Raw genomic sequence first — 26,189 nt, 5'->3', positions numbered from 1 at the left:
AGAGAACAAAAGGGAATGCCCTGCCACAGAGGCAGGGTGGGATGAAAGGGATGGAGGGTGGGAGGGATACTGGGATCCATGGTGGTGGAAAATGGGCACTGGTGGAGGGATGGGTATTTGATCATTGTATAATTGAAACCCAAGCACAAAAATTTGTAAGTCTACAACTGTACCTCATAGTGTTTCACTAATAAAAATTTTTTTTAAATGCCCTTTGTTGTTCATAGCTCTCTCTGAATTTCTGGTACTAAATTTGCTTGAGCGGGCCCAGTAACATCTCCATTGGAGACTTTGTTGTTACTGTGTCTGGCATATCGAATACTCTCGGTAGCTTGCCGGGCTCTCCGAGAGGGGCGGAGGAATCGAACTCGGGTCGGCCATGTTGGCCACTTGTAAGGCGAACGCCCTACCCACTGTGCTATCGCTCCAGCCCTGGTACTAAATATTAATTATTTTTTATATATCTATTTTTACTAAGACTAGAGACTTAATTAATGAGCTCTCTCCTTTTCAGTAGCAGAATTACTGACTTGATGAAGAGGTCAGAAATCTATTGTCCTTTTATTGCACTTAAACAAGATAAGACAAAGGAAATGTTTCCAGGGGTTGAGGGAAGGTAAAACTTAGAACAGAAGCCGAGTTTCAGGAACTGAATGTGCACTTTACAATGCTCAAAAATTCTTTAAGAAACTGATTTTATTAAATCATACTTGTCAATTCCTTATACACTCAATGATCTCATCATCTCCCATAATACAGTCTCAGCTTGAGGGCTTTTCAAATAATACTGGGTAGAAAAAGTTATGCTCTTAATCCGAAAGATTGAATAGCTTATTATTTGTAAATACCAAGAAGGAACAACATAGCAATTACTCATCACTATCCTGACCACTAATAATAGCATCTGGAGGATCTGGGTAAATCTGCTCTTCTATGCAGAAAACAAATTAGGTAGCGCATCCGTCTGATAATAAACTGACCGGCAAGATCATTTGAAAGACATCATTAACAAAGCTATTTTCATGTTGCTGTTTTTCCCGGTTACTCCGATGTTTTGCTGCTATTCATCTATTACAGAGAGAAGCACAATAATTAGTAATTTCAAGTGATCTTAATCTCTTTTGTAAAAGAGCAAAGGCCTCTTCTGTCTCCTCCAGGATACTCAAAATACATGTGAAGGAGCATTGAGATTTGCTGTTTAATCTTTGTATCAGATATATAAATAAATACCACAATTCAGCACAAGGTACCACTCCTTTACTAAATTTAGTAACATTCACGGGAGAGAAAAAAATCATCACTTTGAATTTATTTAAACCACTAAGTGCAAGCCCTTATGAGTTTTGAAACTGCCGTAAATTTTAAACCGGAGTACACACTGACTAATAAATATGCTTCAAGCCTGCCAAGGAAAACAGTAGATTTCTCAAATAAGTGTGTAGAATACAGAAGCAGAATTTTCCCCCTAGTCCTCTCTGGATCTACTTATCTGATGGCATTAGGTTATCTCATGCCCACAAGCCTCCCAGACCTCCTCCCATTTCCCTCTCTTGACATACGGGAACAATCCTACACAGGTGACACTTAGAGATCAAAGAACTAAAAATATCTTTGGTTCCCAAAGGAATAAGACAAGGAGGGCTTTTTTTCCTCTTTTTATTTTATTATTAAATCAAATGTGAAACAGTGGTTTCGTTTACAGGCGATGTGCTTTGATGGTTTTAGAGATTAGAGTAAACCAACAGACATTTGAGATTTAAGTAAGGTGCTTTTTCATTCCACATACAGAAGCCACTTTAGACATGAATCATGGAATTTGTGCACTGGGCACTCTCTCATCTCTGTGATTTTTCTCTTAACTAATGGATTAGAAATAAATTACAAAATGCTTTATAAATCCCGATGCCTTTTAGCTAAGAGGCTGCAAATTTTGGCTTATAAAATCCATCTCTTAGTTCAATTTCTATTGCTGGACCATGATAAGAATTAAAACCCATTGGTCAGGTTCATTTGAGGAGGAGCAATAACAGATATAATTTTATTGATGCTCTCATATCTTCTTGACTATCCTTAAAAAAGCAAGAGAATTATTCAATTGTGTACTTGCCCTAAAGCACAAAAAGCCACACACATGTATTCTGAAGAGGTTTAACAAGTCAAGAGATGAGTACTAAATTTTTTTTAATGTAGAAGTATTGCTAATTATTCAGCCACTGATTAGGCTGGTTGAATTGGGCATGAACTCCGTCTTACTTTTTTTCCTTTTTTATAAATTTATTTATTGAATTACTGTGAGAGCAGTTACAAAGCTTTTGGGCTTAAGTCTCAGTCATACAATGATGAAACACCCGTCCCTTCACCAGTGCCCATTCTCCACTACCAAAAACCCCAGTATACCCCCCATTCCACACCCTCCCCCTACCTGTGGGGCAGGTGATTTCCACATCACTCTCTCTCTACTTTGATTACATTCAATATTTTGACACCAGACCCACCATTATTATTTGGGGTTTTACCCTAACACTCAGATCTGCCAAAAAGGCAACTGTAGAAAATCTGTTTTCTATTGCTGGTTATGAGTAACATATGATGTCTGAGGCCGCACAATTTTGGAATTCTAAAATTTTAACAATTAAATCTGGAGAGATTTCTGCCAAACCTGCTGGGTTCCAAGATTTGTTCCTGAGCCTCTGGGATCATGGCCATTAAGCAGCTTGATCAGGAGCCAAAGAGGCCATTTGTGGGCAGCAACTTGAAGTCTTGTTGGGGCGGGGAGGAAAAGGCCAGCTCCCCCCATCCCATGATGCCCCACATGTCTCGTCACTGGGGGTCCAAACCTGACTGTCCAATGGCTTCTGGAGGATTCCAGCCATCAAGCCACCAAGGGGGATCAGGAAGAGGAACAGCACCCTTTCTCCCCTGGGGTGGTCCAGTGCCCACCAGTAATTGACTGCGGGGACTGAACACATTTCTGCCAAAAGCCACTGGGTTCCAAGATTTGTTTCTGAGTTTCTTGGATCAGGGCCATTAAGCACCTTGATCAGGAGCCAGAGAGGCCATTCGCAGATGGTGACTTGGGGGTCTCGTTGGGGCAGGGAGGAAAGGACCGGCTCCACCCCCATCCCATGAGCTCCCGCGTGTCCCATCACTGCAGGCCCAAACCTGACTGTCCAATGGCCTCTGGAGGATGGCAGCCACCGAGCTGCCAGGGTGAACAGGCAAAGGCACGAAACCTATTCCCACCTGGGGTGACCCAGTGCCAGTAACTTACTGTAGGGACCGGACACATTTCTGCCAAAAGCCGCTGGTTCCAAGATTTGTTTCTGAGTCTCTGTGATCAAGGCCATTAAGCAGTTTGATCAGGAACCAGAGAGGCCTTGTCTCCAATTATATAGCTGAGCCAGAGATTGCATGTGGGTGTATCTCCCACATACCTAACTTTTGGCCATTTATTTTCTTGGTGAACTTGGCCCCAAGTTGTTGCACTCTGGCCAAAGGCACAGCAGCAATTTTGGGGTATCTAGAAGCCTGAAGGTACCATCAGGCTGCTGATGCACTCGTCTCACAGGTACAGATTGACCTGCTGGTGGCACCATACCCCTGAGTACTAAATTCTTAAAATGGTATCTGGAAAGGAAAGTCACCTGATATATCTGGAAGGGAAATGAGGGTTACTGGAAATATGCGAACTAGTTGGAAGACCAAGGGCCCTATTCTAGATTTTAACCCCAAAACCCTATGGGGCTTAACAATATTCAGGAATTTATTTGAAGTGTCTCTCTTTCAAAGAGCCAGCAAAGTATCAAAGTATTTGTCAACTGGTGACTGTATTAATTGTCATAGCAGTTGGCAAGTCCCGACCACCACATAGAGTAACAAAAATAAATAGGTTAGTAATAAGAGGCTAGCTCTAATGTGGCAAAGCAAAACAAAAGCACAACAGCCACAAAACAACCCTAAAAGAGGTGATAAAACATGATGACAGATGGTGAGAGCCTAGAGGAACAGCTGCTTCCTCCTAGGTGAGAAGAGACGGGACGGGGGTCCAAACAAGTATCACCTTTACAGAGCTTCCTTTTAGACACAAGGACATAAAAATGTTCCTTCCAAACAAGAGCTTTTATTGAAATACCAGAAAAATGAGAATATCATTGGAAAAATGTTTTTTGAAAAACAATGAATAACCTCTCCCTCTTTTTGGTGTCTTCTTTATTTCCTGTGTAGAATTTGGTGCTAAGTTTTGAACTAGACTAAAGGAAAAGAACAGACCCTGGATTTCACACGTTTGTGGAATACAGAGAGACAAAACAAGAGGATAAACAGTCTAGAGCAATGACAAATTCAACATTTATAAAAAGTGCAGTGAGAGGAAGCAGAAAAGATCAGACTGGCAGTGACATGAGGTCAGTGGAAGATCTTGGACATTTGGAGGGGGAGAGAGAGTACAGTAATTTTGTACATCAATATCATTGCACTGCAATGCACTGTCCTCCGGTTGTTCATCAATTTGCTCGAACGGGCCCAGTAGCATCTCCATTGTGAGACTTGTTGCTACTGTGTTTGGCATATGAATACGTCACATATAGCTTGCCAGGCTTTGCCAGGCAAGATACTCTCAGTGGCTTGCTGGGCTCTCCAAGAGGGGCAGAGCCAACTCGTGTTGGCTGGGTCAGCCACGTGCAAGGCAAACACCCTACCTGCTGTGCTATCGCTCCAGCCTACATCAATACCATAAACATCAAATTTCAGCCATGCTAACTAAGTTATAATAATAATTTAAAAAAATTGATCAAAGAGAAGCTACAATAACTATCTTCTGTTGTGGTTGAAGTGTTTATTGGTGGCAATAATTTTTTTAGAAAATAAATGAATGGATCTATTGAAACTCTGCCTCTGTATTTTCCTTCTAATTTATGACAATCTTTGAGTTCTGACTTTTACTATTTTTATTCTTCCTTTCTTTTTGGTTTTGTCTTAGGTAGTCTAAATTCTCTAATCACAGAGGAATTGGGAAATGGGAAGGAATACCACTAAAGGAAATTTTTCCTCTATATGGTTTATTATGTCATTTTAAAAATACCACCTGAATAGTTCTCATCAATTCAAATATGAATTTATAAACCTTGAAATTGAAAGTGACTTCTTAAACAAAACCATGAAAAAATGGTAATTCAGTTCAGAATTGTCTGGCAGACTGAATAATATTTTGATGATAAAAATAATTTTTTAAATTTCTTAATAAAATATATAATAATCATTCCCATGTATGTCGCATCTCAAAGCTGCAAACCTCCCAAACCTAGGAAAACACCAAAGAGAACTTAGGAAAGAAAATGGCACTGTTAGCCTAGTGAAGCCTAAAATAAGGGTACCTTACTCATTTAAGTGACTCCAGGACATAGGGTAGTATATATAAGAAGCTCCGTGCAGTATTTCTACCTACATCAGACACATTGGTAGAAATTCATCAGAAAATTAAACACTTACAAATGGGATAAAGATAGGCTTTTGCTAATTATTTGGGAACAAGATTTATGGATGATGATGCCAGTTTGATCTTGCCAGAACTTGAACAATATTAGAGCCAATAATACTTAGCATTCAGTATCTGTATTCCAAACCATAAAGCCCAAAGAGAAAGAGAGAGAGAGCGAGAGAGAGAGAGAGGGAGGGAGGGAGGGAGGGAGGAAGGAAGGAAGGAAGGAAGGAAGGAAGGAAGGAAGAAAGGAAGGAAGGAAGGAAGGAAAAGGGATGGGAAGAGGGAGAGGAGAAGGAGAGGAAAAGGAGAGGGAGAGGAGAGGGAAGGGAGAGGAAGAAGGAGGAGAAGAGGAGAAGGAGGAGGAGGAAGAAGAAGAGGAAGAGGAAGAAGAAGAAGGAGGAGAAAGAGGAAAAGGAGAGGGAGGAGAAGGAAGAAGAGGAGGAGGAGGAGGAGGAGAAGGAAGAGGAGGAAGAGAAGGAGGAAATGTGCACTGGTAAAGGGATGGGTATATTATATAACTGAAACCCAGTCATGAACAACCTTGTAACTGTATATCTCACTGATCTGATTTAAAATAAATAAATTATTTTTTAATGAAAAGACTTTGCATTCAGTTAAAGAAATTGTCTTACCTAATTCAAACTATTCCTAACTGTGGACCAATCCATACATTTTAGAAGAATCTCAGAAAATGAGGCAGTTGTCTGAGGTTGACATAACACCCAGTGCTTTTGAGACTTCTTGATTAGGCATAAAGGAAACAAATCAAACTGATATCCTAAGCCACACGAGAAAAGGTAGGACTCACCCTTCTAAATAGCCACAGTGAAAAAAAAGAACTTAAAATCCAGAGTAGCGAGTCACTTTGGGCAGCCAGAGCAAAGATTACGAATTATGTTGTCAAGTGACTTGGGATGACTTGACTTAGCAGTGGAGTAGGAATGAAATGTAATCACGCAGAATCCCCTGACCCCTGGCAGTGCTCTGCTCTTTCCATGGATGCTGAAGTCTCGCCTTCATCAAGAGAAGGAAAAAGCTACTCAAACTTCTTCCCCACTCTCTGCTCCTCCACCAAACTGGTCTAACTCTACCATCTCCTGAAGTTTCAGAAAAACTTCACATAAAGCTATCTTTAGTCATATTTTTCTGAGAACTCTCTTTGCTCACTTTCTCGTTTCAAAACAAATTGTGTTTGGTTGGATGTATTTTTATTTCAATTCTCTCTGGAACACGGTGGATATAAATAGAGAGAGTTCCTGTGAAGGAAGACCCAGGGCTGTCATATTTCTGTCATGTACCTGTCGAGTTTTAAGCAGTTGCTTATTCAGAGAGAAAGCGGAGTGAGAAAATGAATGAGCCCAAGACGAAGAGCTAATATGAAGAAACAGAGACCAGTTTTTTTTTGATTGTTTGTTTGTTTTTTATGGCAGGACATAAAGGTTGAGGAACAAAATAAAAGCAAAGATGAGATAAGTTGAGAGAAAGCAAAAACAGCAGGGGACAGCCAAGTCAAGTACCCAGCGGGTGAAGTGGTCAAAGCCAAAACATGAGGCGAAACTTATTCTCAAGATACCCGCAACTTCTCACTTCCGCTCACAGCATGTAACTGGAAGCTGAGACAGTTGTCTGAGTGATTCAAAGGAAAAGGAAAAAAATAAAATCTTCAATACCTCTGTAGTCTCGATATTACATTGGACTCGTGCTTATTATTTTCAGAAATGAGTGCAGTCTCTGAAAAGGGAGTCAGTCTTATTTCACAAAAATAATGTTGCTATTTGAGAGAAATGAAAATGAAGCCTTTGCCTCTGCCTCTAGCCCACAGGATCAATCTAACCATAGGAAAGGATCTATCCTTTCCCTGACCTAAATATCCTTTCAGAAACTCCACTCAGGAAAATGTGGATACCAAGACAGCTGCTCTATCTCCAGATTAAGTGGGTTGCCCAATGCTGAAGAAAAAGTCTGGTGGCTTCGTTTGAAAATATTCCATACTATGGAATTTTATACCAACTTACGGTCAAACTTTTAAATGATTGATAATGATCATTAGACTTTCACAACCACATACCTTTAGAAAATCTTCCACTAACATGCTTTTTAAAGTTATATTTCATAGGACTAGAGCTATGTACAGTGTGTGGGGTCCTGGCCTTGCGTGTGGACACTCCAGGGTCAATCCTGAACATAGCATATGGTTTTCTGATACCACACCAGGAGTAATTCTGGGAACAGAGTTAGGAGCAAGCCCCGCACACTGCTGGGTGTGGCCCCAAAAGCAAAACAAAAATATATAAAAATATTTTATTGAAAAAACATATTTTTAAAAAATCATAAACCTAGGTTAGGAATGTGGCTCAGAGATTACACACAAAATGATATACAACATATTAGTTAAACCAAACCATATTTAAAGTGGAACACTTTATCTATTCAATGTTGTCATAGATTTATGTTTATTGATGCATTAAGATGTGAACAATATATTCTCCTTAAACATTTCATAAATAATGGAACAACATTCATGATGTGAATCCATTATCCTCACATTGTGTATGGGTATTATAAAACACCTGTGATGCCATCAAATAAAATACTTCTCTCTGTTACCTCTCCATAATAACTTGAATCTATTATCTATTTCTCTATCACCTATTTCACTTACATCTATATCATAATGTTGAGAAAAATTATCATTTTGTTCTTTATAATTTCCTAAGTTGGTTAATTTTAAGATACTGTATTTTTATAATCTGAAAAAGCTATTTAAATTTTGGGAAAATCAGAAACCTAATGTTTTTTACTTTAATTTCACTGATGGAATGCTAAATATAAAAACGAGTTTATGAAAGATACTTTTAATTCAAAGTACACACTTTCCAAATCTTCCAATTGGACTTACTTCTTGTTGCCAACATGGTCTTAAACCAGAAACAGAAGACCTTGGTATTTCAAAGGACCATTGTCCTTCCAGTGTAACGGAAGTGCTGGGTATTTTGCATCAACAATCTTAGTTCCAACAATAGTAAGAAGTGATTTTTAGATCACGATCACGATCATCCTGTTGTTCATCGATTGCCTCGAGCAGGCACCAGTAATGTCTCCATCTTCCTATGCCTGAGATTTTAAAAGAGCCGTATTCAATGCTCTTTCAGGGCTAGGAGAATGCGACCTATCATTGTTAGTGATTTTAGATAAAAGGAACTAAAGGTATATTTATCAAATAGGTAAGAACTTGCATCAGTGTGTAGCTAGTTATAAGATACTCTGCCAAAAAGAAATACATTACAGCACTGTGGTCCAGTGGTTGATTGGTTCAACATTTCCCTAAGAAAACTTTATGTTTGAGACATCAATGATGAAGCCAATTAAAACTATGTCCAGGATGACACTGCACATAGTTTTGGGAACAGACAGGCTCTCTTTTATAGTTTAAGCAGAGGATGGGTCTTACTTTCTTAAATACAGATGTTTAAGGAAATTTTTAGAGTTGTGATTATAACTTGGGCTTTCGAGAATTTAAGACATTTGTCTGTTATTATTCTTGGAGCTGTATGTTTCCATCAGTGTTCTGGTGAGATTTAAGTAAAAAGGACAAAATACACTATACAAAGTAGTTAATACTATCTACAAACCAATATGAAGTCGTGAAATTCAGGAAGGTAAGCATCAACAATTAATATTCCTGGATATCTAGAATGGGAAACACACAGCTGCTCTCTCCAGTCCAGTGAAGAGTAGGTTAACCATATAAACTGGTGGGTGGAATATATTCACGGCCATTCTCTACATGCTTGGGTCAAGCCACACCCATGAGTGAGTCTCTGGAAAAACCCAGTATGTGGGATTTTGTGACTGAGAACTCTGGGTTCAAAATGATGGGGAACGAAGATACTCTGCCCGTACCCCCTGTCTCCAGTGACTTAGCAGTCACACCCATAAGCCTCCTCTGGCTGGTACCAGATAATGTTGCTTTTTGGGCCACACCCAGTGATATTCAGGGGTCACTCCTAGTTTTGAACTCAGGAATTACTCCTGGCAGTGCTTGAGGAACCATATGGGATTCCGGGGATCGAACCTGGGTTGGCTATGTACAAGGCAAATGCCCTATCCATTGTACCATCTCTCTGGCCCTGGTGCCAGATAATCTTGTCATTGGCCACCATACAAATCTCACATCCTTCTCTCGTGGAAGGGATCATAACATGACACTCGCCATAACCATGCTGCCAGACCCTACACCAGGATGTTTCACTCAGGGTGCCCTAGAGCAGGGTGGGTGAGACTTCTGCCCATCCTAAGGGACCCAGCCTTGGTAGCCTCCAGAACTCAACCACTGCCATGCTCACAGCTGCTCTCCACATGCTCGGGCTGAGCCTCACCCACAAGTGAACCTCCTCCTGGACACTTCATACCACACACCCTACCCAGACTGCAAGAGTACTACACCACATATGATTAGGTTCAAGGTAGGAGGCAACCAATCTTAGAGGTAAATATACATTTTTTTACAGATAGGGCATTTGTCTTGCACGCGGCCGACATGGCCAACCTGGGTTTGATTCCTCCGCCCCTCTCGGAGAGACCCACAAGCTGCTAAGAGTATCTCGCCCATATGGCAAAGCCTGGCAAGCTATGCATGATGTATTCAATATGCCAAATACTGTAACAACTAGTCACAATGGAGACATTACTGGGACCGCTTGAGCAAATTGATGAACAACGGGAGGACAGTGTTACATATAAATATAAAAATTACACAAGGCTCAACCTTTAACAACATGTTTGTGATCTCTTATAGAAGGTCTTAATGGCCCCTGGGTTAAATACAACAATCTCCACACTCTTTCCTCTAAGGATATTTTTTGTAGCACTTTCAGTGGTTTTTCATAACAAACAGTACAAAATAGATTATTTCGGGTCTGCTTTGGGGCATGGGTTGGCTTTCAGGATGAAAACATCCGAAGTATAGCGGTGGAAGGTGTAATGGTGGTAGGATTGGTGTTTGAATATTGAATGTAATGAAATACTGTGAACTACTTTATAAAATAAAAAAAAATTAAAAATAAATAATCAATAAATTGGTGGTATAAGTGCTCCCCATGTGCACTGCATGGAGGAAGATTGCATCCTGCCACCCTTTCTTCCTATTTTGTGGCTTAGCCATGCTTAGACAGGAGCTGCAGACCGTGGTCCTCATCCCAGTGGACCATCTGGAGTGTGGCAAGTTGGGGAGCTCATTGGCAGTTCTGTCAGAACGTGGCCTAGTTCTGAAAACCTGGCATGAGAATGAATGTGAGGAAGAGCCAGTCCCGAGGAGGAAGCAGAAACACAGTAGTAGACAGGCAGCCTCCTGGGGCACTGAGGAAAGGCAAGCAACTCCTCCTCTCCAGGGTGCTTTGACACAGAAGTCTTCATTTGTAAGAATAAGCTCGTCACGAAGATCAACAGTTCTTCTTTGTAGGTCCGATTACGATGATGATGCAGGAGTTGATAAAAATGGAACTTGGGAGTTGGAACGGGGCCACTTATCACACAGAGGGTGACATATTGCCCAGGAATTCTATCTCATAGAAAACAGATGTTGTGAAAATAAGTAAAGGTGCCAAGGAGCACTATTTGAACACATCCTCCCATTTGCAACCTGATTTCAAGATATTTTCCGTAAGTTATTATAAAATTTGTTCATTAGGCACAGATGTCTACCACCATGGTTATCTGTCTACATACCAGTAGTGCAAAAAGAGCTCAGAGTATCTGGCTCTTGCTGTGAGACCCAGGAAGTTGGCCATGCGTTCCACACATAAACTTTCACAACTCAAATTCTCACACCTTTTGACTTGTAAACACAAGAGCAATACACTTTTTAGGGATTTTTCACAACTTTACTAAATAAGATATATCAGAGATAGAAATTTCCACCAAATACTTTTGTATGCCATAGATCACACTGCCTCCAAATTTGAAAAAATATGGCAGGGACAGAGGCATTTAAGGGATATAATTAGTCTAAATACATCCAGAAATACAAAAAGTAATTGCTAGTTTCTTATCATAATTATTTGGTCTGACCTATTTCTTGGTAGAAAACTGGACATAAAAATAATTACATTCAAAAGAACATTTCCTTTAGATGAAAACTAGAGGCAAGCTTCATTTTATTAAATGCGGGCTTCTGTTTCTGTAATGACACTTTGAACCCAAAAGAGGTGGAAAACAGTATAGGGAGATACCCAGGTCCCCAGTGATTTTAACACGAATCTCAGCTGACTCATCCTACTGAGATGCTGGTGTGCGTTCTGGTCAAGTGTTGAAATGGAAATGAGAGTTCTCTCCTCCCTTCACGTTAAGATTCATTCCAAATATAATTTAGAAATGACTAAAGTCTGTCACTGATGGTTTACTCTTCTTTTTCCTCCTGTCCATCTCTTTACTTCTCTTTTGCAAGGTCTAAATATTCCAGTCTCATCGATGCAGGCTGTTTTCATGAGCGTTTGACATGAGAAGCTGCTTTAAGTCCCTGTACTCACATGTGGTTCCATGTTCATTATAAATGTTCTTGATATGTATTGAAGAGTGGGGCCATGTTTTTAATTGACCCTAGAACCTAAACATTGTTTCTTATCCATAATAATATATTGATCATTCATAACTACGTCAAAGAATAATCTTGTAAGAATACACACTAATACGTGAATATTGAGGAATGGGGTCGGGAGAGAAGAACAGAAGGGAGAGAAAGAACAAGAGAGAATATGCAAGAAGCTGTAAAAGTGAAGGTAAAAGCTAGCTTGAGGGGGTCATAGAAATGGTTCAGAGTTATTGGGACATCATAGTCTATGGAGTATGGTCAAAGATGAAAATAAAAGTTTAATAGGAGTCAAACAGTGAAGATCCCTTATATATGAAGCATTTCTCTTGAGGACTGGGGAGATAATATAGCTCATGGCTTGACCTCAATTCAATCCTCAGCAGTGCACAGCCCCTTGAGTAACACCAGATGTAGCCTGTTGGTTTCTGAACACAGCCAGGTGTGACCCTATAGGTCCCTAGGAGCATAGGGCACAAGGAGGACATCATCCTCAGCCTGCTGTGACTCATCAGGTCTGGCTGGCCCAGTATCCCTGGAAAATGTCTCTGAAATCCCTGAGCATTAGTGGGAGTAACCCCAAAATACAGAGTTTATCTTTAAAGTGATGAAACATCATTGTAAGAGTCCTTGGGCGGGGGGGTGGCTTCCGTTTGTTTGTTTGTTTGTTTGGTTGGTTGGTTGGTTGGTTGGTTGATTTTTACGCTTTGTGTGTTCTGGAGAAGTCCCAGGATCTTATCCATGGCAATCTTGTGACAATGCACTTGCTCTATCCCCAACCCTCTACGTAGGGTTTTAAATATGGAAAAATATGTGATCAGTGTTATATTTAGAAAGATCTCTCATTATGATATCTAAAAGAACATTCTAGTTTCCACCCAGGTTTCTGGGAAGGCATGCCACACTTCTCTTCAGTATCAAAACAATAAATACTCATGTCAACTATAGGGATATGTTGTATCACAGATCCTCTGTAAGAATCTTCAGAAAACGAAGGAGTTGGAAAAAAAAAGACCGTGAATAATGTAACAGGTGTAATTTGGGGAAATTGAACACTAACTACAGCTCATAAAATAAGAGCTTCAACAACAAAACACAAGGTAAGTCCTGGAAATCTAAAAGCTTTTCCCAAACCATAAATAAATAAGTATATACAGCACAGAATTAACAAATAAGAGGATTCAAAGAGCCTGTGAGAAATGTGGCCACATAAGGAGAAAAGAAGCCCAAGAATAGAGGACAATTGTACAATTACAAGTAAAGAACTTTTTTAAGGTGGGAGGAGACCAGTATTTAGTAAACATAAGATAATATCATAGAGGAAGGAATTGTTTGCTTTTCACTCAAAAGGTCATTGTGGACAATGATAAAAACAAGAAATGAACATGTTACCATAGAAATCATTTTAAAATACTTAAGAAAATGCCACTAAGTTCAGGGAATTCAAAATCTCCCCTGAATCATCTGACCCTCAACCTGCATGCGACAGTCACTGATTTCTATTCATTTATTTGAGTAGAAACAAACAGGAACTTAATGTTTTCTTCTATCTTTAGAATTATTCCATGGCCACAATAACTTATCCACTATTCAAATTATCATGACTAAATACTTCATTAAATTACAGAAGATCAAAGATTAGTAGCTATGTGTTAAAATGTGAAGGATACGATTTAAAAAATAAGTTCAATTTCTAATTAGACTCAAATTTAAAAAAAGAGAGAAAAATAATAAGGTTCAAACTGCTTTTGGAAGACTCAACATATACAAGGATTCATACATAAAATTTAAACTCTAAGGATTATTACATAAAAATCATTTATATGTATTTATTAGCATAAATTACACATTAACAGAACTCTTAAGGTCCTGTACATCTGTGAGGTCTTTGTCCCTTTACAGAGACCAACCCAAGGGATCACATCTGATTTCAACACAGGCAAGCTTAAGGAGTTGCTAGCACAATGGAATTTTTTTCAAATACAAGTATAGTTTTCCTGTATTTAGTTACAGTAGTTTGAGAAGGATATCATCCCAGACTTGGTGGAAAGGAAATAATCAGATTCCTTCTAATATTCAGAGAGCCCACACATTTATCACATCATCCTTTTTCTTGGTAAGAAACTGTGTCATAGAGAAATGAGATAGACAAGGCTGGAGCGATAGTGCAGTGGGCACGGCATTTGCCTTGCATGCGGCTGACCCAGGTTCAATTCCCAGCATCCCATATGGTTCCCCGAGAACCACCTGGAGTAATTCCTGAGTGCATGAGCCAGGAGTAACCCCTGTGCATCACCAGGTATGACCCAAAAAGCAAAGAGAAAGAGAGAGAGAGAGAGAGAGAGAGAGAGAGAGAGAGAGAGAGAGAGAGAGAAATGAGATAGACAATGATCAAAGCAAATGAAAAACAAATGACACCAACTCTATAAAGATTTCCGGCAACTCAGGAACACCAATACCATTTGTTTGTTATATGGGAAGAATCTAGAAAAGGAAGGTCAAGAAGTTGAAAGTGAAAATTGCTGTCAGGAGGAAGCACTCAGGGAAGAAAGAGACAAATATAGCGGTGACATCCAGTCCCTAACAGCATCCATGGGTAGGCAGTTCTCAAGGCTCACCCCCCTGCTCAGAGAAGAACCCCCACAGCACAGGGATGGGGACCTTTGCAGTGCCCGTGTGAAAGACCTTTTATTCTTAGGTTCCACATTCTCATTCTGCCCTACATGCAGGGCAGAATTATAGCTTGTCGTTTCTTACACGACTCTTATCTAATTAACTGCCAAGGACCTTGTGACTTTTTAATGCTCACACAGACCAATGTTTGATTCTGCCACCAGGGATGCTTAAGCTAATGCACATGGTTCTGTACTTACTCAGACTTAATAATCACACAAAAAAACATCCACTTTTTATATACGCTAATCATTTTAAAACATGAACCTCCAAGGAACATTTGCAGCATCAACAGAATCGATCACCTTCCCCTTCTCTTGAATTTCCTTCAATACACATACTGCTGCTTCTCAGTTTCCTACAAAGAAAACTCAGGCCTATTCACTCAATGACAACTGCATTTCTTTCCCTCTTTAATTCTTGGCTCTTCCAACTCCCAACTGGTGCTCAGGAGGCCTGGGTCCCCTCCTGAAAATTCTCATGGTTCAGTGTGATGACCCAATGTCATGTTGCTGCTCTGGTCCGCAGTGCCAATGGTTACTCGGACCACCTGGGCAGGGCTAGGTGGCAGTGTTGGGCTCCAGGGCTGAACCCTTCAATGCTAGGGGACGCTTTGTGGTGTCCAGGACTTAAATGGGATCAACTGCCTGCCAGGCATGCACCTTAACCCTGGGTCTAACTCTCTGGGCCCTGAATGCTACTTTTTTTTAAGTGGGACATATCCAATAGTGCTCAGGGCTTACTCCTGGCTCTGTGCTCAGGGATCAGTCCTGGTGGAGATCTGGGGACCATAATATGGGATGCTGGACATCCGACCCAAGTTGGTCACATACAAGGCAAGCGCCTTACCCATTGTCTTATCTTCTCTGGCTCCTAAATTTTATTTCTCAAGCCTTCCTTCTTCTCCTCAATCTGTGCTTGCTCCCTGGCTGGTGTCAACCAATGCCACTTCTCTAAAAACTAGGCATGCTCATGATTTCCAAATATTTTCTCTAGCTGCACCCCATTCCATGATCTCAACCATCACAGAGACTCGACAGCATTCCTGGATACCCACCAGCATCTGAAACGTAACATGTCCAAATCGAGCTCAGCTTCTCCTGCTCATTCTGCTCTCAACAGCCCATTTCTCTTCGCTCATTTCAAGATTAAAACCAAAGGAACTGACTCGTCTTTCTCTCTCCCAAATGTCACCTTCAGGCATCAGCAAGCTGATTTGGCTTTACTTTCAAAGTTAATCTAGACTTGTGCCACTTCTCCCCCCATCTACCACTTAAGAGCTAGTCGAAATCATTCTTCTATTTCTCCTGACTAATCAAAATCATCTTTCTCCTAGTGTTCCTGCTTCCATCATCCTGAATCAATATATTATGAAATATTCATATGATATTCACTCAAATAGTGGTGGAAGCATTTGCATTACGTTTTTTGTTTTTCTTACTCTATCTTTTTTTTAAAAAAACTTTTTGGGTCAAACCCAGTGATGCTCAGGGGTTATTCCTGGCTCCGCACTCAGGAATTTACTCCTGGTAGCACTCAGGGGACCATACGGGATGCTGGAGATCATAACCAAGTTGAATGCGTGTAAGGTAAATGCCCTACCCTCTGTACTATCGCTCCGGGCCCTTATCTGCATTATGAAATGCATTAAGCCAGACAACAGCTAGAGCCTTGATGTGAAGTTGACACAATTTCCTCCTCAGGGTATTTGTATTTGGAGTGGGTGGATTAGACACAAACATGTAACATAATGCAAAGCAATACTAACATTTGCCAAAATAGTGCCACAGAGTACTAAAGAAATTTAGACATGCAGGGGAGAATTTCTGTTTGAATGGGCAAGAAAGCCTCCCTTGAGAAGGCAGTATATGAGTCTGGCCCTGAAGACGTCAAGTCAAAACGAAACAGAAGATTCAATCAACAGGGCTTTGCAAATGATGTCAGTTAGCAGAAATCTAGCAATTAGCAGGGAGTTGAAGAAGATATATTCAAGGCACTTAGGATGGAGATAGCAGGGGGAAACTAAGCCAAGTAATTGGGATACTGATCAATCAGAGAATCAATACTCAAGGAAGGCATCCCCTTAACAGGAGTAAAAAAATTAAAGTGATGTTATAGTGTAATGCAGTAGTGTTGGATCACGCAAAGTGTTGGATCACGCATACGGGTAATGTGTAATGCAGTAGTGTTGCATCACTTGTAGTGGTGCTCAGGGAAAATTCCCGGTGTTGTGCTAAGGATGGACCCCTGGGAGTGCTTAGGGGGCCACAGTGAAGCCAGAAATTCAAACTCAAGTCCAACACACCCAGGGCAAGGGCCCCACCCTCTGTACTATCTCTTCAGTCCTAAAGTGCTATTTGAAATACAGTAATTTGAAGACAATAGGTACAAATGTCATGTTTTATTTAAGCCCACAAAATGTTCTTATATTTTAGCGGTCTGCCCATTCACTCTACCAAGCACAATAAAATGCACCTCGACACACCCATATTAAATATCTGTACATGTATACAGTTGGAATTGAGTTGGTTTACATTTGACTAGCTGACACGATTGTAGCATGTGTTACTCTTTTTGATTTTTTTTTTTTTGCCATTGGAGGCCAGTATCTCTGGCAAATTCTGAAAGTCTCAGGTACTTTCTCAATTAAACAAGACATTAAAAGGACAGCATGAGGCATCCTACACAGACACATGCCTTAATATAGGACACCTCATATGTCATAGACGAAATGAAAAATGTATTTAAAACATTATAAATGTCAGAATCCGTCTCCTAACAAAAACCCAACAAACCCAACACCAAGGTCAACTTGGGCAAAACAATTTAGTCTCAGTACATAATCAGTACCACATAAGGTCCCCTGAGCAGGTCAGAAATAATCTCTGAGTACTGGAGCCAGGACTAAGCCCTGAGCAGTGTCGGGTGTGGCCCAAATTACAGGAAAAATAAGAAGAATAAGAATAATATAATCAGGCAGCAAACATTAGGCCAGGAAAGAATAGGACAGATGACAAACAGCAAAGGGCACTCTGGGAAGAATAGAATAGAACAGTTCTGGGTCTTTTAGATGGAGAGGGCAACACAGGCAAAAACAGAATAGGAAGTTGTCATGACTCAGCCTGTTGAGTGACTGTGTGAACTATCCCAGCCTCTGCCTCTGTTCCTAATGGACCCATTGAATCTTGATGCACTTACAACTGTTCTAATGTCTCTGTCCACATAAACAACAGTTCTTGTGTTGGGAGCCAGGGTGGGGAAGTAATATTGTATTGAAAAAAATGTCATTTAGCAGAAATCTAGCAATTACTAGGGAACTGAAGAAACAAAAACCACTATCCTCTAAAAGGTCAAATGAGTCACCCATTCAGGTCAGATGGGTGTCCTTTAAAGAGATTCTATGGTGTAAAAAAAATAGAATTTATTAAATAAAAATGTTAGCTGGATAATTTTTAAAAGGGGCAAATTAAGCAGAATGCAATTGGATGGGTTTTTTTTTTCATCATTTGCTTTTGTATGTCTTGACTAAATTCATTCTCAATTTTTGAATTAAGAAACTTGATATATCCCTTTATCCTCAAACATTTATTTAATCATGATGTTCCAAAATGCAGAGAGATGTAGTACATTTTGTGTTAAATTTTAAAATTGAGTTATGAGGGCCAGAGAGATAGTATAGCAGGTAGGGTGCTTGCCTTGCGCGAGGTTGACCTGGGTGAAACACCTGGGACCCTACATGGTCCCCAGAGCTCCACTAGGAGGGATCCCTGAGCACAGACACAGGAATAAGCTCTGAGCACCACTGGGTGTGGCAACAAAACAAAACAAAAAATAAAACTAAGATACTATAATTCAACAATGACAGTAGGCAGATTCAATTAAAATTCAAAAGTGAATGTCACCTAAATGTTACACATGAATTTGTTGGAGGGGAGGATTGGCCATACCCAGCAGTACTCAGGTGTTACTCCTGACTCTGTGCTCAGGGATCTATCCTGGTGATGTTTGGCGGACCATAGGAACTAGGTCAAACAGAGTCAAACTGAGATTCACTGTGTGCAAGGAAAGGTACTATGTCACCAGGGCCCATAATAAGTAAATTTTTGGCAATTTTGTGATTTAGTGAGAAAGGTCATTAAATTAGTCATAAGTTCTAAAACTTCATTTCTCAAGGCTCTACATAGAAACTGAAATCTAGAGATGGTTCAGTGACTACAGTGCTTATTTGCAAACTCGAGGCCTCAAATTGATTTTCCAGGGCTGAACTTTCACCTGCCAGCCTTGCTCTCTCTCTGTGATTTATGGCAGTACCAGTGACTGCTGGATGCAATAGGGCCAGTGCATGCAAGCACTATGACTAAAGAGATGTGGGCCCCGGGGAGCACCCTAAGTGAAAGAGGGACCAGCACTGAGGCCAGAAACAGGACTCCCGGTGAGCACAACCAACTTGTCTAACCCAGACAAACTCCCTGAAAGTAATAACAAAGGTGTGACCCAACGATCAAACGCCTAACACCACAACCTGAGAGACGACCCTAATAAGAACCACAACCAAGCGCGTGAGTTTCACAGCAAGGTAAGTGCACAATCCCCAGACATCACAACAACATCAACAGAAGGAAGGATGGAGGGAAATAAAAACGGAATCTTTACAGCAAAGCAAGTGCTTCCATTCCCAACACTACCTGTGGTTAAACTGAAATTTTTTAAAAAATCTATTTTTCCTTACCTATTATTGTCATTCTGCTTTCCAGACAACTTTTTTTATTTCACGGTATTAAAAATATTGGAGGACTGGAGCTAATGTACAGAGGGTAGGGTGTTTGCCTTGCACGCAGCTGACCCAGGTTCGATACCCATCATAGGCATCCCATATGTTCCCCCGAGCAACACCAGGAGTAATTCCTGAGTGCAGAGCCAGGAATAACTCCTGAGCATTGCCAGGTGTGATCCAAAAAAGCTTAGAAATATATATTAGAAATACTCTATATACACATAAAGTTTTTAATTTCTTTAAAATATATTTTTAGAGGTAGTATATGATTTTTTTTTTACTCAACAGTGAACAAACTTCATAGATACTTATTTGGGAGAAAGTGTATATTCCTGTTCCTCATTTGTTCCTCTTTGAATTTGTTCAGAAGACTTAAAAGTCTTAAGTTTGACCTTTACTTTATTTAAACTTTCTTTAATTTTTTTTTAGTCACTGTAAATTACAAAGATATTCACTGTCACTGTCCTCCCATTGTTCATCGATTTGCTCGAGCGGGCCCAGTAACGTCTCCATTGGAGACTTTGTTGTTACTGTGTTTGGCATATCAAATACATCATGGGGAGCTTGCCAGGCTTTGCCTGCAGGCGAGATACTCTTGGTAGCTTGCCAGACTCTCCAAGAGGGGTGGAGGAATCAAACGCTAGTCAAACACTAGTCGGCCACGTGCAAGGCAAACACCCTACCCGCTGTGCTATCGCTCCAGCCCACAAAGATATTCATGATTGGGTTTCAGACACACGATGTTTCAACATCAATCCTTTTAGCACTGTGTGCTTCCCTCCACCAAAATTTCATTTCCCCCTCCCACCCCCAGTCAGTCTCTCTGAGAAGCACTTCTTTTTTAAAATAAGTTTTTGCCCTGTGGTTTTCCTTCCACCAGGGTTGTAGCCCCATCTGTGCCCTATGCCCCCATCCCACACCAAGGGGGCATGCTTGCAACTTAAGGCCCGTTCTCATATTCTTTGCATCTATTGTCTTTGGGCATTTCTTATTCCATGCCTTTTTTCTCCAATCCCACCGATGAGAGAGATCATTCTTTGTTCGTCTCTCTCCCTTTGACTAACTTCATTCAACATGATAGTTTCCAGGTCCATCCACAAAGCAGCAAATTGCATGGTTTTCTCTTTTAATGGCTAAGTAATATTCCATTGTGCATAGGTACCATTGTTTATTTATCCAGTCATCTATCCATGGATTGTTTCCAGATTTTGGCTATGGTGAATAGTACTACAATGAACACAGGGATGCAAATGTCTTTTCTACATTTTGTTTTTGGGCCCTTGTGGTATATTCCAAGAAGTGGAGTTGCAGGGTCAAATGGGAGGTCAATTCCTAGGTGTTTTGTTTTGTTTTGTTTTGTTTTTCACTTAAAACTGTCTATATTGTCTATATTGTCCAGAAAGACTGGACCAGAAAGCATTTATTACAGAATAACTAGGTATGTGCATTTGAATCTTCTCTGGCATATCCCACTGACTTTGGTATGAAATTCCCTTAATGTCAATCTCCTATAATAAGTGATACAGACATGTTAATATGAAAATCCTTAAAATTTAGTATACTATCTTCTAGTAAAAAAGGTGTATTTGATAAGTCAATAAATATTTTTAAGTAAACGTTACTCTGCAAGATAAAATTTATAAAGCACCTTAATATACTGTTACTTTCTTAAAGAAATTTCTAGCCTCGAGAGTTTAGATATTCCTTCCATTAGATGTGACTGTAAACTAATGTGACTCCATCAGACACCTGTTAAACAGATGTCCTTAAGAGCAGAAAATTCTAATTAGGGGAATTTAAAATTTTAATACTCTGTATTATATTATTGCCCTGTCTTTGCTTTAAAAGTTATTTTTAAATTGATGAAAGTACAGAAACACTCATTATTCTTAGGAGCAAATGAAATTCTGCATTGCAGTCTGTCTGCTCATCCATAATTCAGGGTCCTAGCATAAAACATTATGCTCAAACAAGCACAAATATTGGCAAAGGTGAAATATTAAACTGCTACAGTCTCAGCTAAATTATGTAGCAATCTGGATTCACTTTAATTTCCTAGCACTCGGAACAAAAATTAAAAGCAGAAAACCAATCAATAATTATGGTTGGGAACTAAATAAACAGTTGAGTAAAGCCAAATTTCTATTATTCAGATTAAAAAAAAAACTTCTTCAGGTATACATGGATCTGACATGAAAATAAAGTCCAAGAGATGGAGGAAGCATTAGTTTCTGAGAATACATATTCAGGTTTAAAATTGGGGAGCAGGAGTCTACAAAAATATGCTTCCAGACTTCAACTCTGTTAAAAAGAAGCTTTAATTCTTGCTAACAAAATAAGTGTTTGAATAAATTCCCTCCTGAGTATCAATTATCTGGACAATAATGTCAATCTTCCATTTATTAGGATCTCAGGCATTGGTTTGGCAGTTCCACTAAATAGGGTCACTAAATGACCTTGATTGAAGACACGTCTCTTCTAACAGAGGGGTGGAGAGGTGGCTTGCTTGGGCTCCAAGCAAGTATCAATAGGATGCACAGTGAGACAAAAGCAAAGGGCCTCGCCTGAATCAGCAGAACCAACCCAGCTAATCAATATGCGAATCACAAAATCCACCAAGTCCCCTTCACCTCCAGCTCCTTCATTTTTCTATCATGACACAGTGAAGAGATATTGCACTTTGTTTTGGTTACTTTTGCTTTGTTCTGCTTTTTAGGTCACAGCTAGTGGTGCTCAGGAGTTACTCCTGGCTCTGCACTCAGGAATTAGTCCTGGAGGTACTTGGGGGACCATATGGGATGCCGGGGATAGAACCCATGCTGGCCACATGCAAGATGTATGACCTTCCCTCTGTTCTATTGTTCTGACCCTGAGATAATGTACTCTGTGACCCTCCAGACCTTCCACGGTGTAGCCTCAAAGAGCCTCTAGCTACAAAATACTTTAAGAGAAAATGCTGATGACTAGTATCTAGCACGAGGCAATTGAGCTTCAAAATTTCAAGGTTTATCACTCTAAACTTCTCAGGTACCCTATAGCATGCTATAATCTGTTTATTAGAAAGGAATAAAAGGAATCAGTACAGAAAGCAGAGTCACTTTCTTCATAATAAAATTACTAGTTCTCAGAATATAAAATTCTTAGTATTGCTGCCCAAATCTGCATGACTAGAAAAATTTGCAACAAATCACTAGGCTTGGGCCTTCTCCAATTTTAGTCCATGATTTTTCAACCTCTAATGGCTCTAGAGCAGCTTACCAGATACTAAATGATGTAGGTTTTTTTTATTAAAAAATATCTATTTATTTATTTATTGCTTTGGAGACACACCTGGCAGTGCTCAGATTTTACTCCTGGTTCTGCACCCAAACATCACTCCTGGAGGGATTGTGGGACCATATGTGGTGCCAGGGATCAAATCCAGGTCAGCTGCATGCAAGGCAAAAGCCCTACTCGCTGTCCTATAACTCTGACCCCTAGTACATAGAGTTTTTAAAAGCACTTTTAATCTGTTAGCTCCCAGACCTTCATAACCATCCTCAGAGGGAAAGACAGGGGAGGCAGTCCACAATTTGCAGAAAGGACCACCGAATGCAATAAGATATCCCTGTTACAGGCCAAGAATGGGACTGGGGCTGTGCTTTCTAAAGCTTTCCCATAGCTCACAGCTAACTATATATCCACTACACACACACGCTGGAGCGATAGCACAGCGGTAGGGTGTTTGCCTTGCACGCAGCCAAGTCTCACGATGGAAATGTTGCTGGGCCCACTCGAGCAAATCAATGAACAACGGGAGGACCGTGACCGTGACACACACACACACACACACACACACACACACACACACACAAACATAAAAACAATTCTATATCTACTACATGAGAAAGCAATTTCCATCCAACACACACACACACACACACACACACACACACACAACCAAACCATTGAGGCACCAGTCCTCTTTCTTCTTCCCTCACCCTATTCATGGCCTTCAATATTTTTTTCATTCAAGCCAAATCAGAATGTCATCTGATTCTGAATGAAGAACTTTTCCATTTTTTCAAACTTCCTTTCATAACTTTTCTTTATTGTCCATACGTATTTCATCTAGAGGATTCTCAGGACTGAATTTTCATAACTCCAAGAAAACTCTGCCACTTGGTTTCATTATCTTTCTAACATTTTTCCATCATTTCAAAGATGTGTTCATCAAATGGTTAGCAATATGCACCCCGGAAAATAATAGCACAAACACGCAAAGACAGAGCAAGAGAACTCCAAGCTCAGTGTTCTGTCTGCCCAAATGAAGATGCACAAATGAAATGGTGCCTCCTTGGCACTAGGCACATCCAGTTTCCAGCCTTGGGACAAGTCTGATCACCCACTTACTCAGCAAGGTTTTGGGTTTTGGTATCTTCCTGTTTATCTGGCATGCCAAGTAGATCTGGCAACAACAAATGTGCAACAAGCAACACTAACACCAAGCAGATGACCAGGAGAAGGGGACCATGTGATGATTACAAGGGCTTCAGTCAAACTAGTGGTGTCTAGAGAAATTCCCTTAACTTTCTACAGCTGAATGCCTTCTGTGGCAGGAATATGCAAATCTAAGAGGTTGGTCTGTATTTGCAAGTCAAGAGCACTCAACTGGAAATCACTTTGCACACCAAATGCATTACAAGCACGAAAAGTGGGATTGTGGCAATAATATGAGGGCGCTGATGCAGGACCACAATGACTGCTTGGCAGTTTCTAGAAAACTGAAAATCAAGCTATCACATGATTTTTAAACTCTCTTGACAAAGATTAGAGCAAAGCCCTGCTCAACTCAAATATTTATATTCTAAAAGGATTCATCTGAGCCCCGGGAGAATTGATGTTGGATTGTGATAAAGAAGTATTTTCATATATTCCTAAACAATGATGTTTATGGTTCAAGAGACATATTTATGTTTAAAGAAAATTTATAATTAAGGATTCATATGTGAGCTGCCACAAATTTCACTGCTAACTTTTAAAAAAGAATTGGCTATAGGAAAGAGGATGCTATGTGGAATGTGGACTAGAAAGTCTAGATGCCAGTCAGAGTGCCAGTCACCATTAATTGTATCTATTATTAAAATTATTATTTAATAATTTTATTAATTTATATTTATGAAATATAAAGTTCGGTTTAATCTTAATTAATATTTATTAATTTTATTATGCTCTTTTTCCTCCAGGCCTCTTTGTCTCATTTTGCTTAAAGATTTTCCTGGTTTCGGGGGCTGGAGAGATAGCACAGCAGGTAGGGTGGTTGCCTTGCACACGGCCAACCCGGGTTCGATTCCCAGCATCCCATATGGTCCCCTGAGCACCGCCAGGAGTAACTCCTGAGTGCAGAGCCAGGTGTAACTCCTGTGCATTGCTGGGTGTGACACAAAAAAAAAAATTTTTTTCCTGGTTCGTAAGGAATTTCTCGTTGGCATCAAATAAGTAGTTAGTATCTATTTATTTGATATAGCACACATTTGTCCCATCATTGTCCTCATTGTCTGTATTCAGCACACGTCATGGTGTTGCACTATCATTGGTTATAGAAGGAAAATTTGGGCCAGGGATGTAACTCAGAGCATCTGCATAAAGTCCTGGGCGCACTTGCGCGCGCGCGCGCACACACACACACACACACACACACGCACGTACATGCGCATGTGCACACACATCACATTCACACAGTCACGTTCACATTCACACACATATTCATACACAGGCCATAACTCTGAAGTCCCAACCAGACAGTGAATTATCATTCAGGTCACGCTAATACAGACACAAAATCGAAAGAAAAAATAAAAAAAGCCTTTGTCTTTATCTACAGAAGACAGTCCTTAAAATAGCATGAACTAGTTCGAAGACACTTTTCTATTCCTGGCTGTAGTTTCATAAAATTGAATAAAAATGAAAGCCACTTGAAAAGATTTGTGAGTTCAGTTGTCACTGAACTTTAGAGGGTTCTTAGACAAAAGAAAGTCTGGCCTTGGGGCCCCTTACCTTGCAGCCTTTGCATCACATTAGCGATGTCCCGAGGGGTCCGAGGAGACCTAGGTGTCCTTGTGGCAGTCCTGGAGGACGCCATGGTTCCTCCCGAAGCATGAAATTAACACAGGAGACTTGTCACCCAAGACAGTGTGACACTACGCCCCGCCAGCAAACATCCTGAACTTCTCGTCTGGTCATAAAGGAATTCCAGGCACTGGCAGAAATTGGCTCCCAAAGATAGAATCTCTTCTTTTAAGACTAACTTTTTAGATTAAACACAGGAATCTGAAAAGCAAGCAGAAAAGATACAATATTTAAAAGTCTACACAGGCCAACACACAGCAAAAAGGAGAACTGTATTCCTTGCCAAATGCAATAACGAATGCAAAAATACTTATAAACTGTAAAGGACTAAACAACTACTAGGGCTTCTTAGAATACTGATAAAGTGAATAGGCACAGGAGACATATATAACAAAGTAGGTTGCTAAAAGTAACTTTTATTCCATGTTTTCTATTATGATTATGAACATCTTCCACTGATCTATGAAAATACCTGTATGCAGAACCCAGAATTTTACTTATCAATATGCACAAGGTTTTTTTTTAATTTTTTCTTTTTTTTTTCATTGAAGTACCATGAGATAGTTACA

General features: G+C 40.1%; 1 protein-coding gene across 4 annotated transcripts in view; it reads right to left on the bottom strand.

Moving 5' to 3' along the window:
- Positions 1–25,789, bottom strand: part of SYNE1 (spectrin repeat containing nuclear envelope protein 1) — a 566,819-nt gene extending 541,030 nt beyond the window's left edge. For 2 of the 4 annotated variants that reach the window (XM_056125930.1, XM_056125931.1), the window contains exon 1: positions 25,549–25,789. In XM_056125930.1, the coding sequence (XP_055981905.1) occupies positions 25,549–25,633 (85 nt within the window). In that variant the 5' untranslated portion in view covers positions 25,634–25,789. The remainder of the gene's footprint in view (positions 1–25,548) is intronic. The other 2 variants (XM_056125932.1, XM_056125933.1) reach the window with 1 other exon arrangement.
- Between the last annotated feature and the right edge of the window lie 400 nt (positions 25,790–26,189).

This window comes from Sorex fumeus, unplaced genomic scaffold, assembly GCF_029834395.1.
Source record: "Sorex fumeus unplaced genomic scaffold, SorFum_2.1 ptg000061l, whole genome shotgun sequence".
In the NCBI taxonomy this organism is placed as follows: domain Eukaryota; kingdom Metazoa; phylum Chordata; class Mammalia; order Eulipotyphla; family Soricidae; genus Sorex; species Sorex fumeus.
Note: the sequence above shows the minus strand (reverse complement) of the source record. Positions and strands in the feature narration are given on the sequence as shown.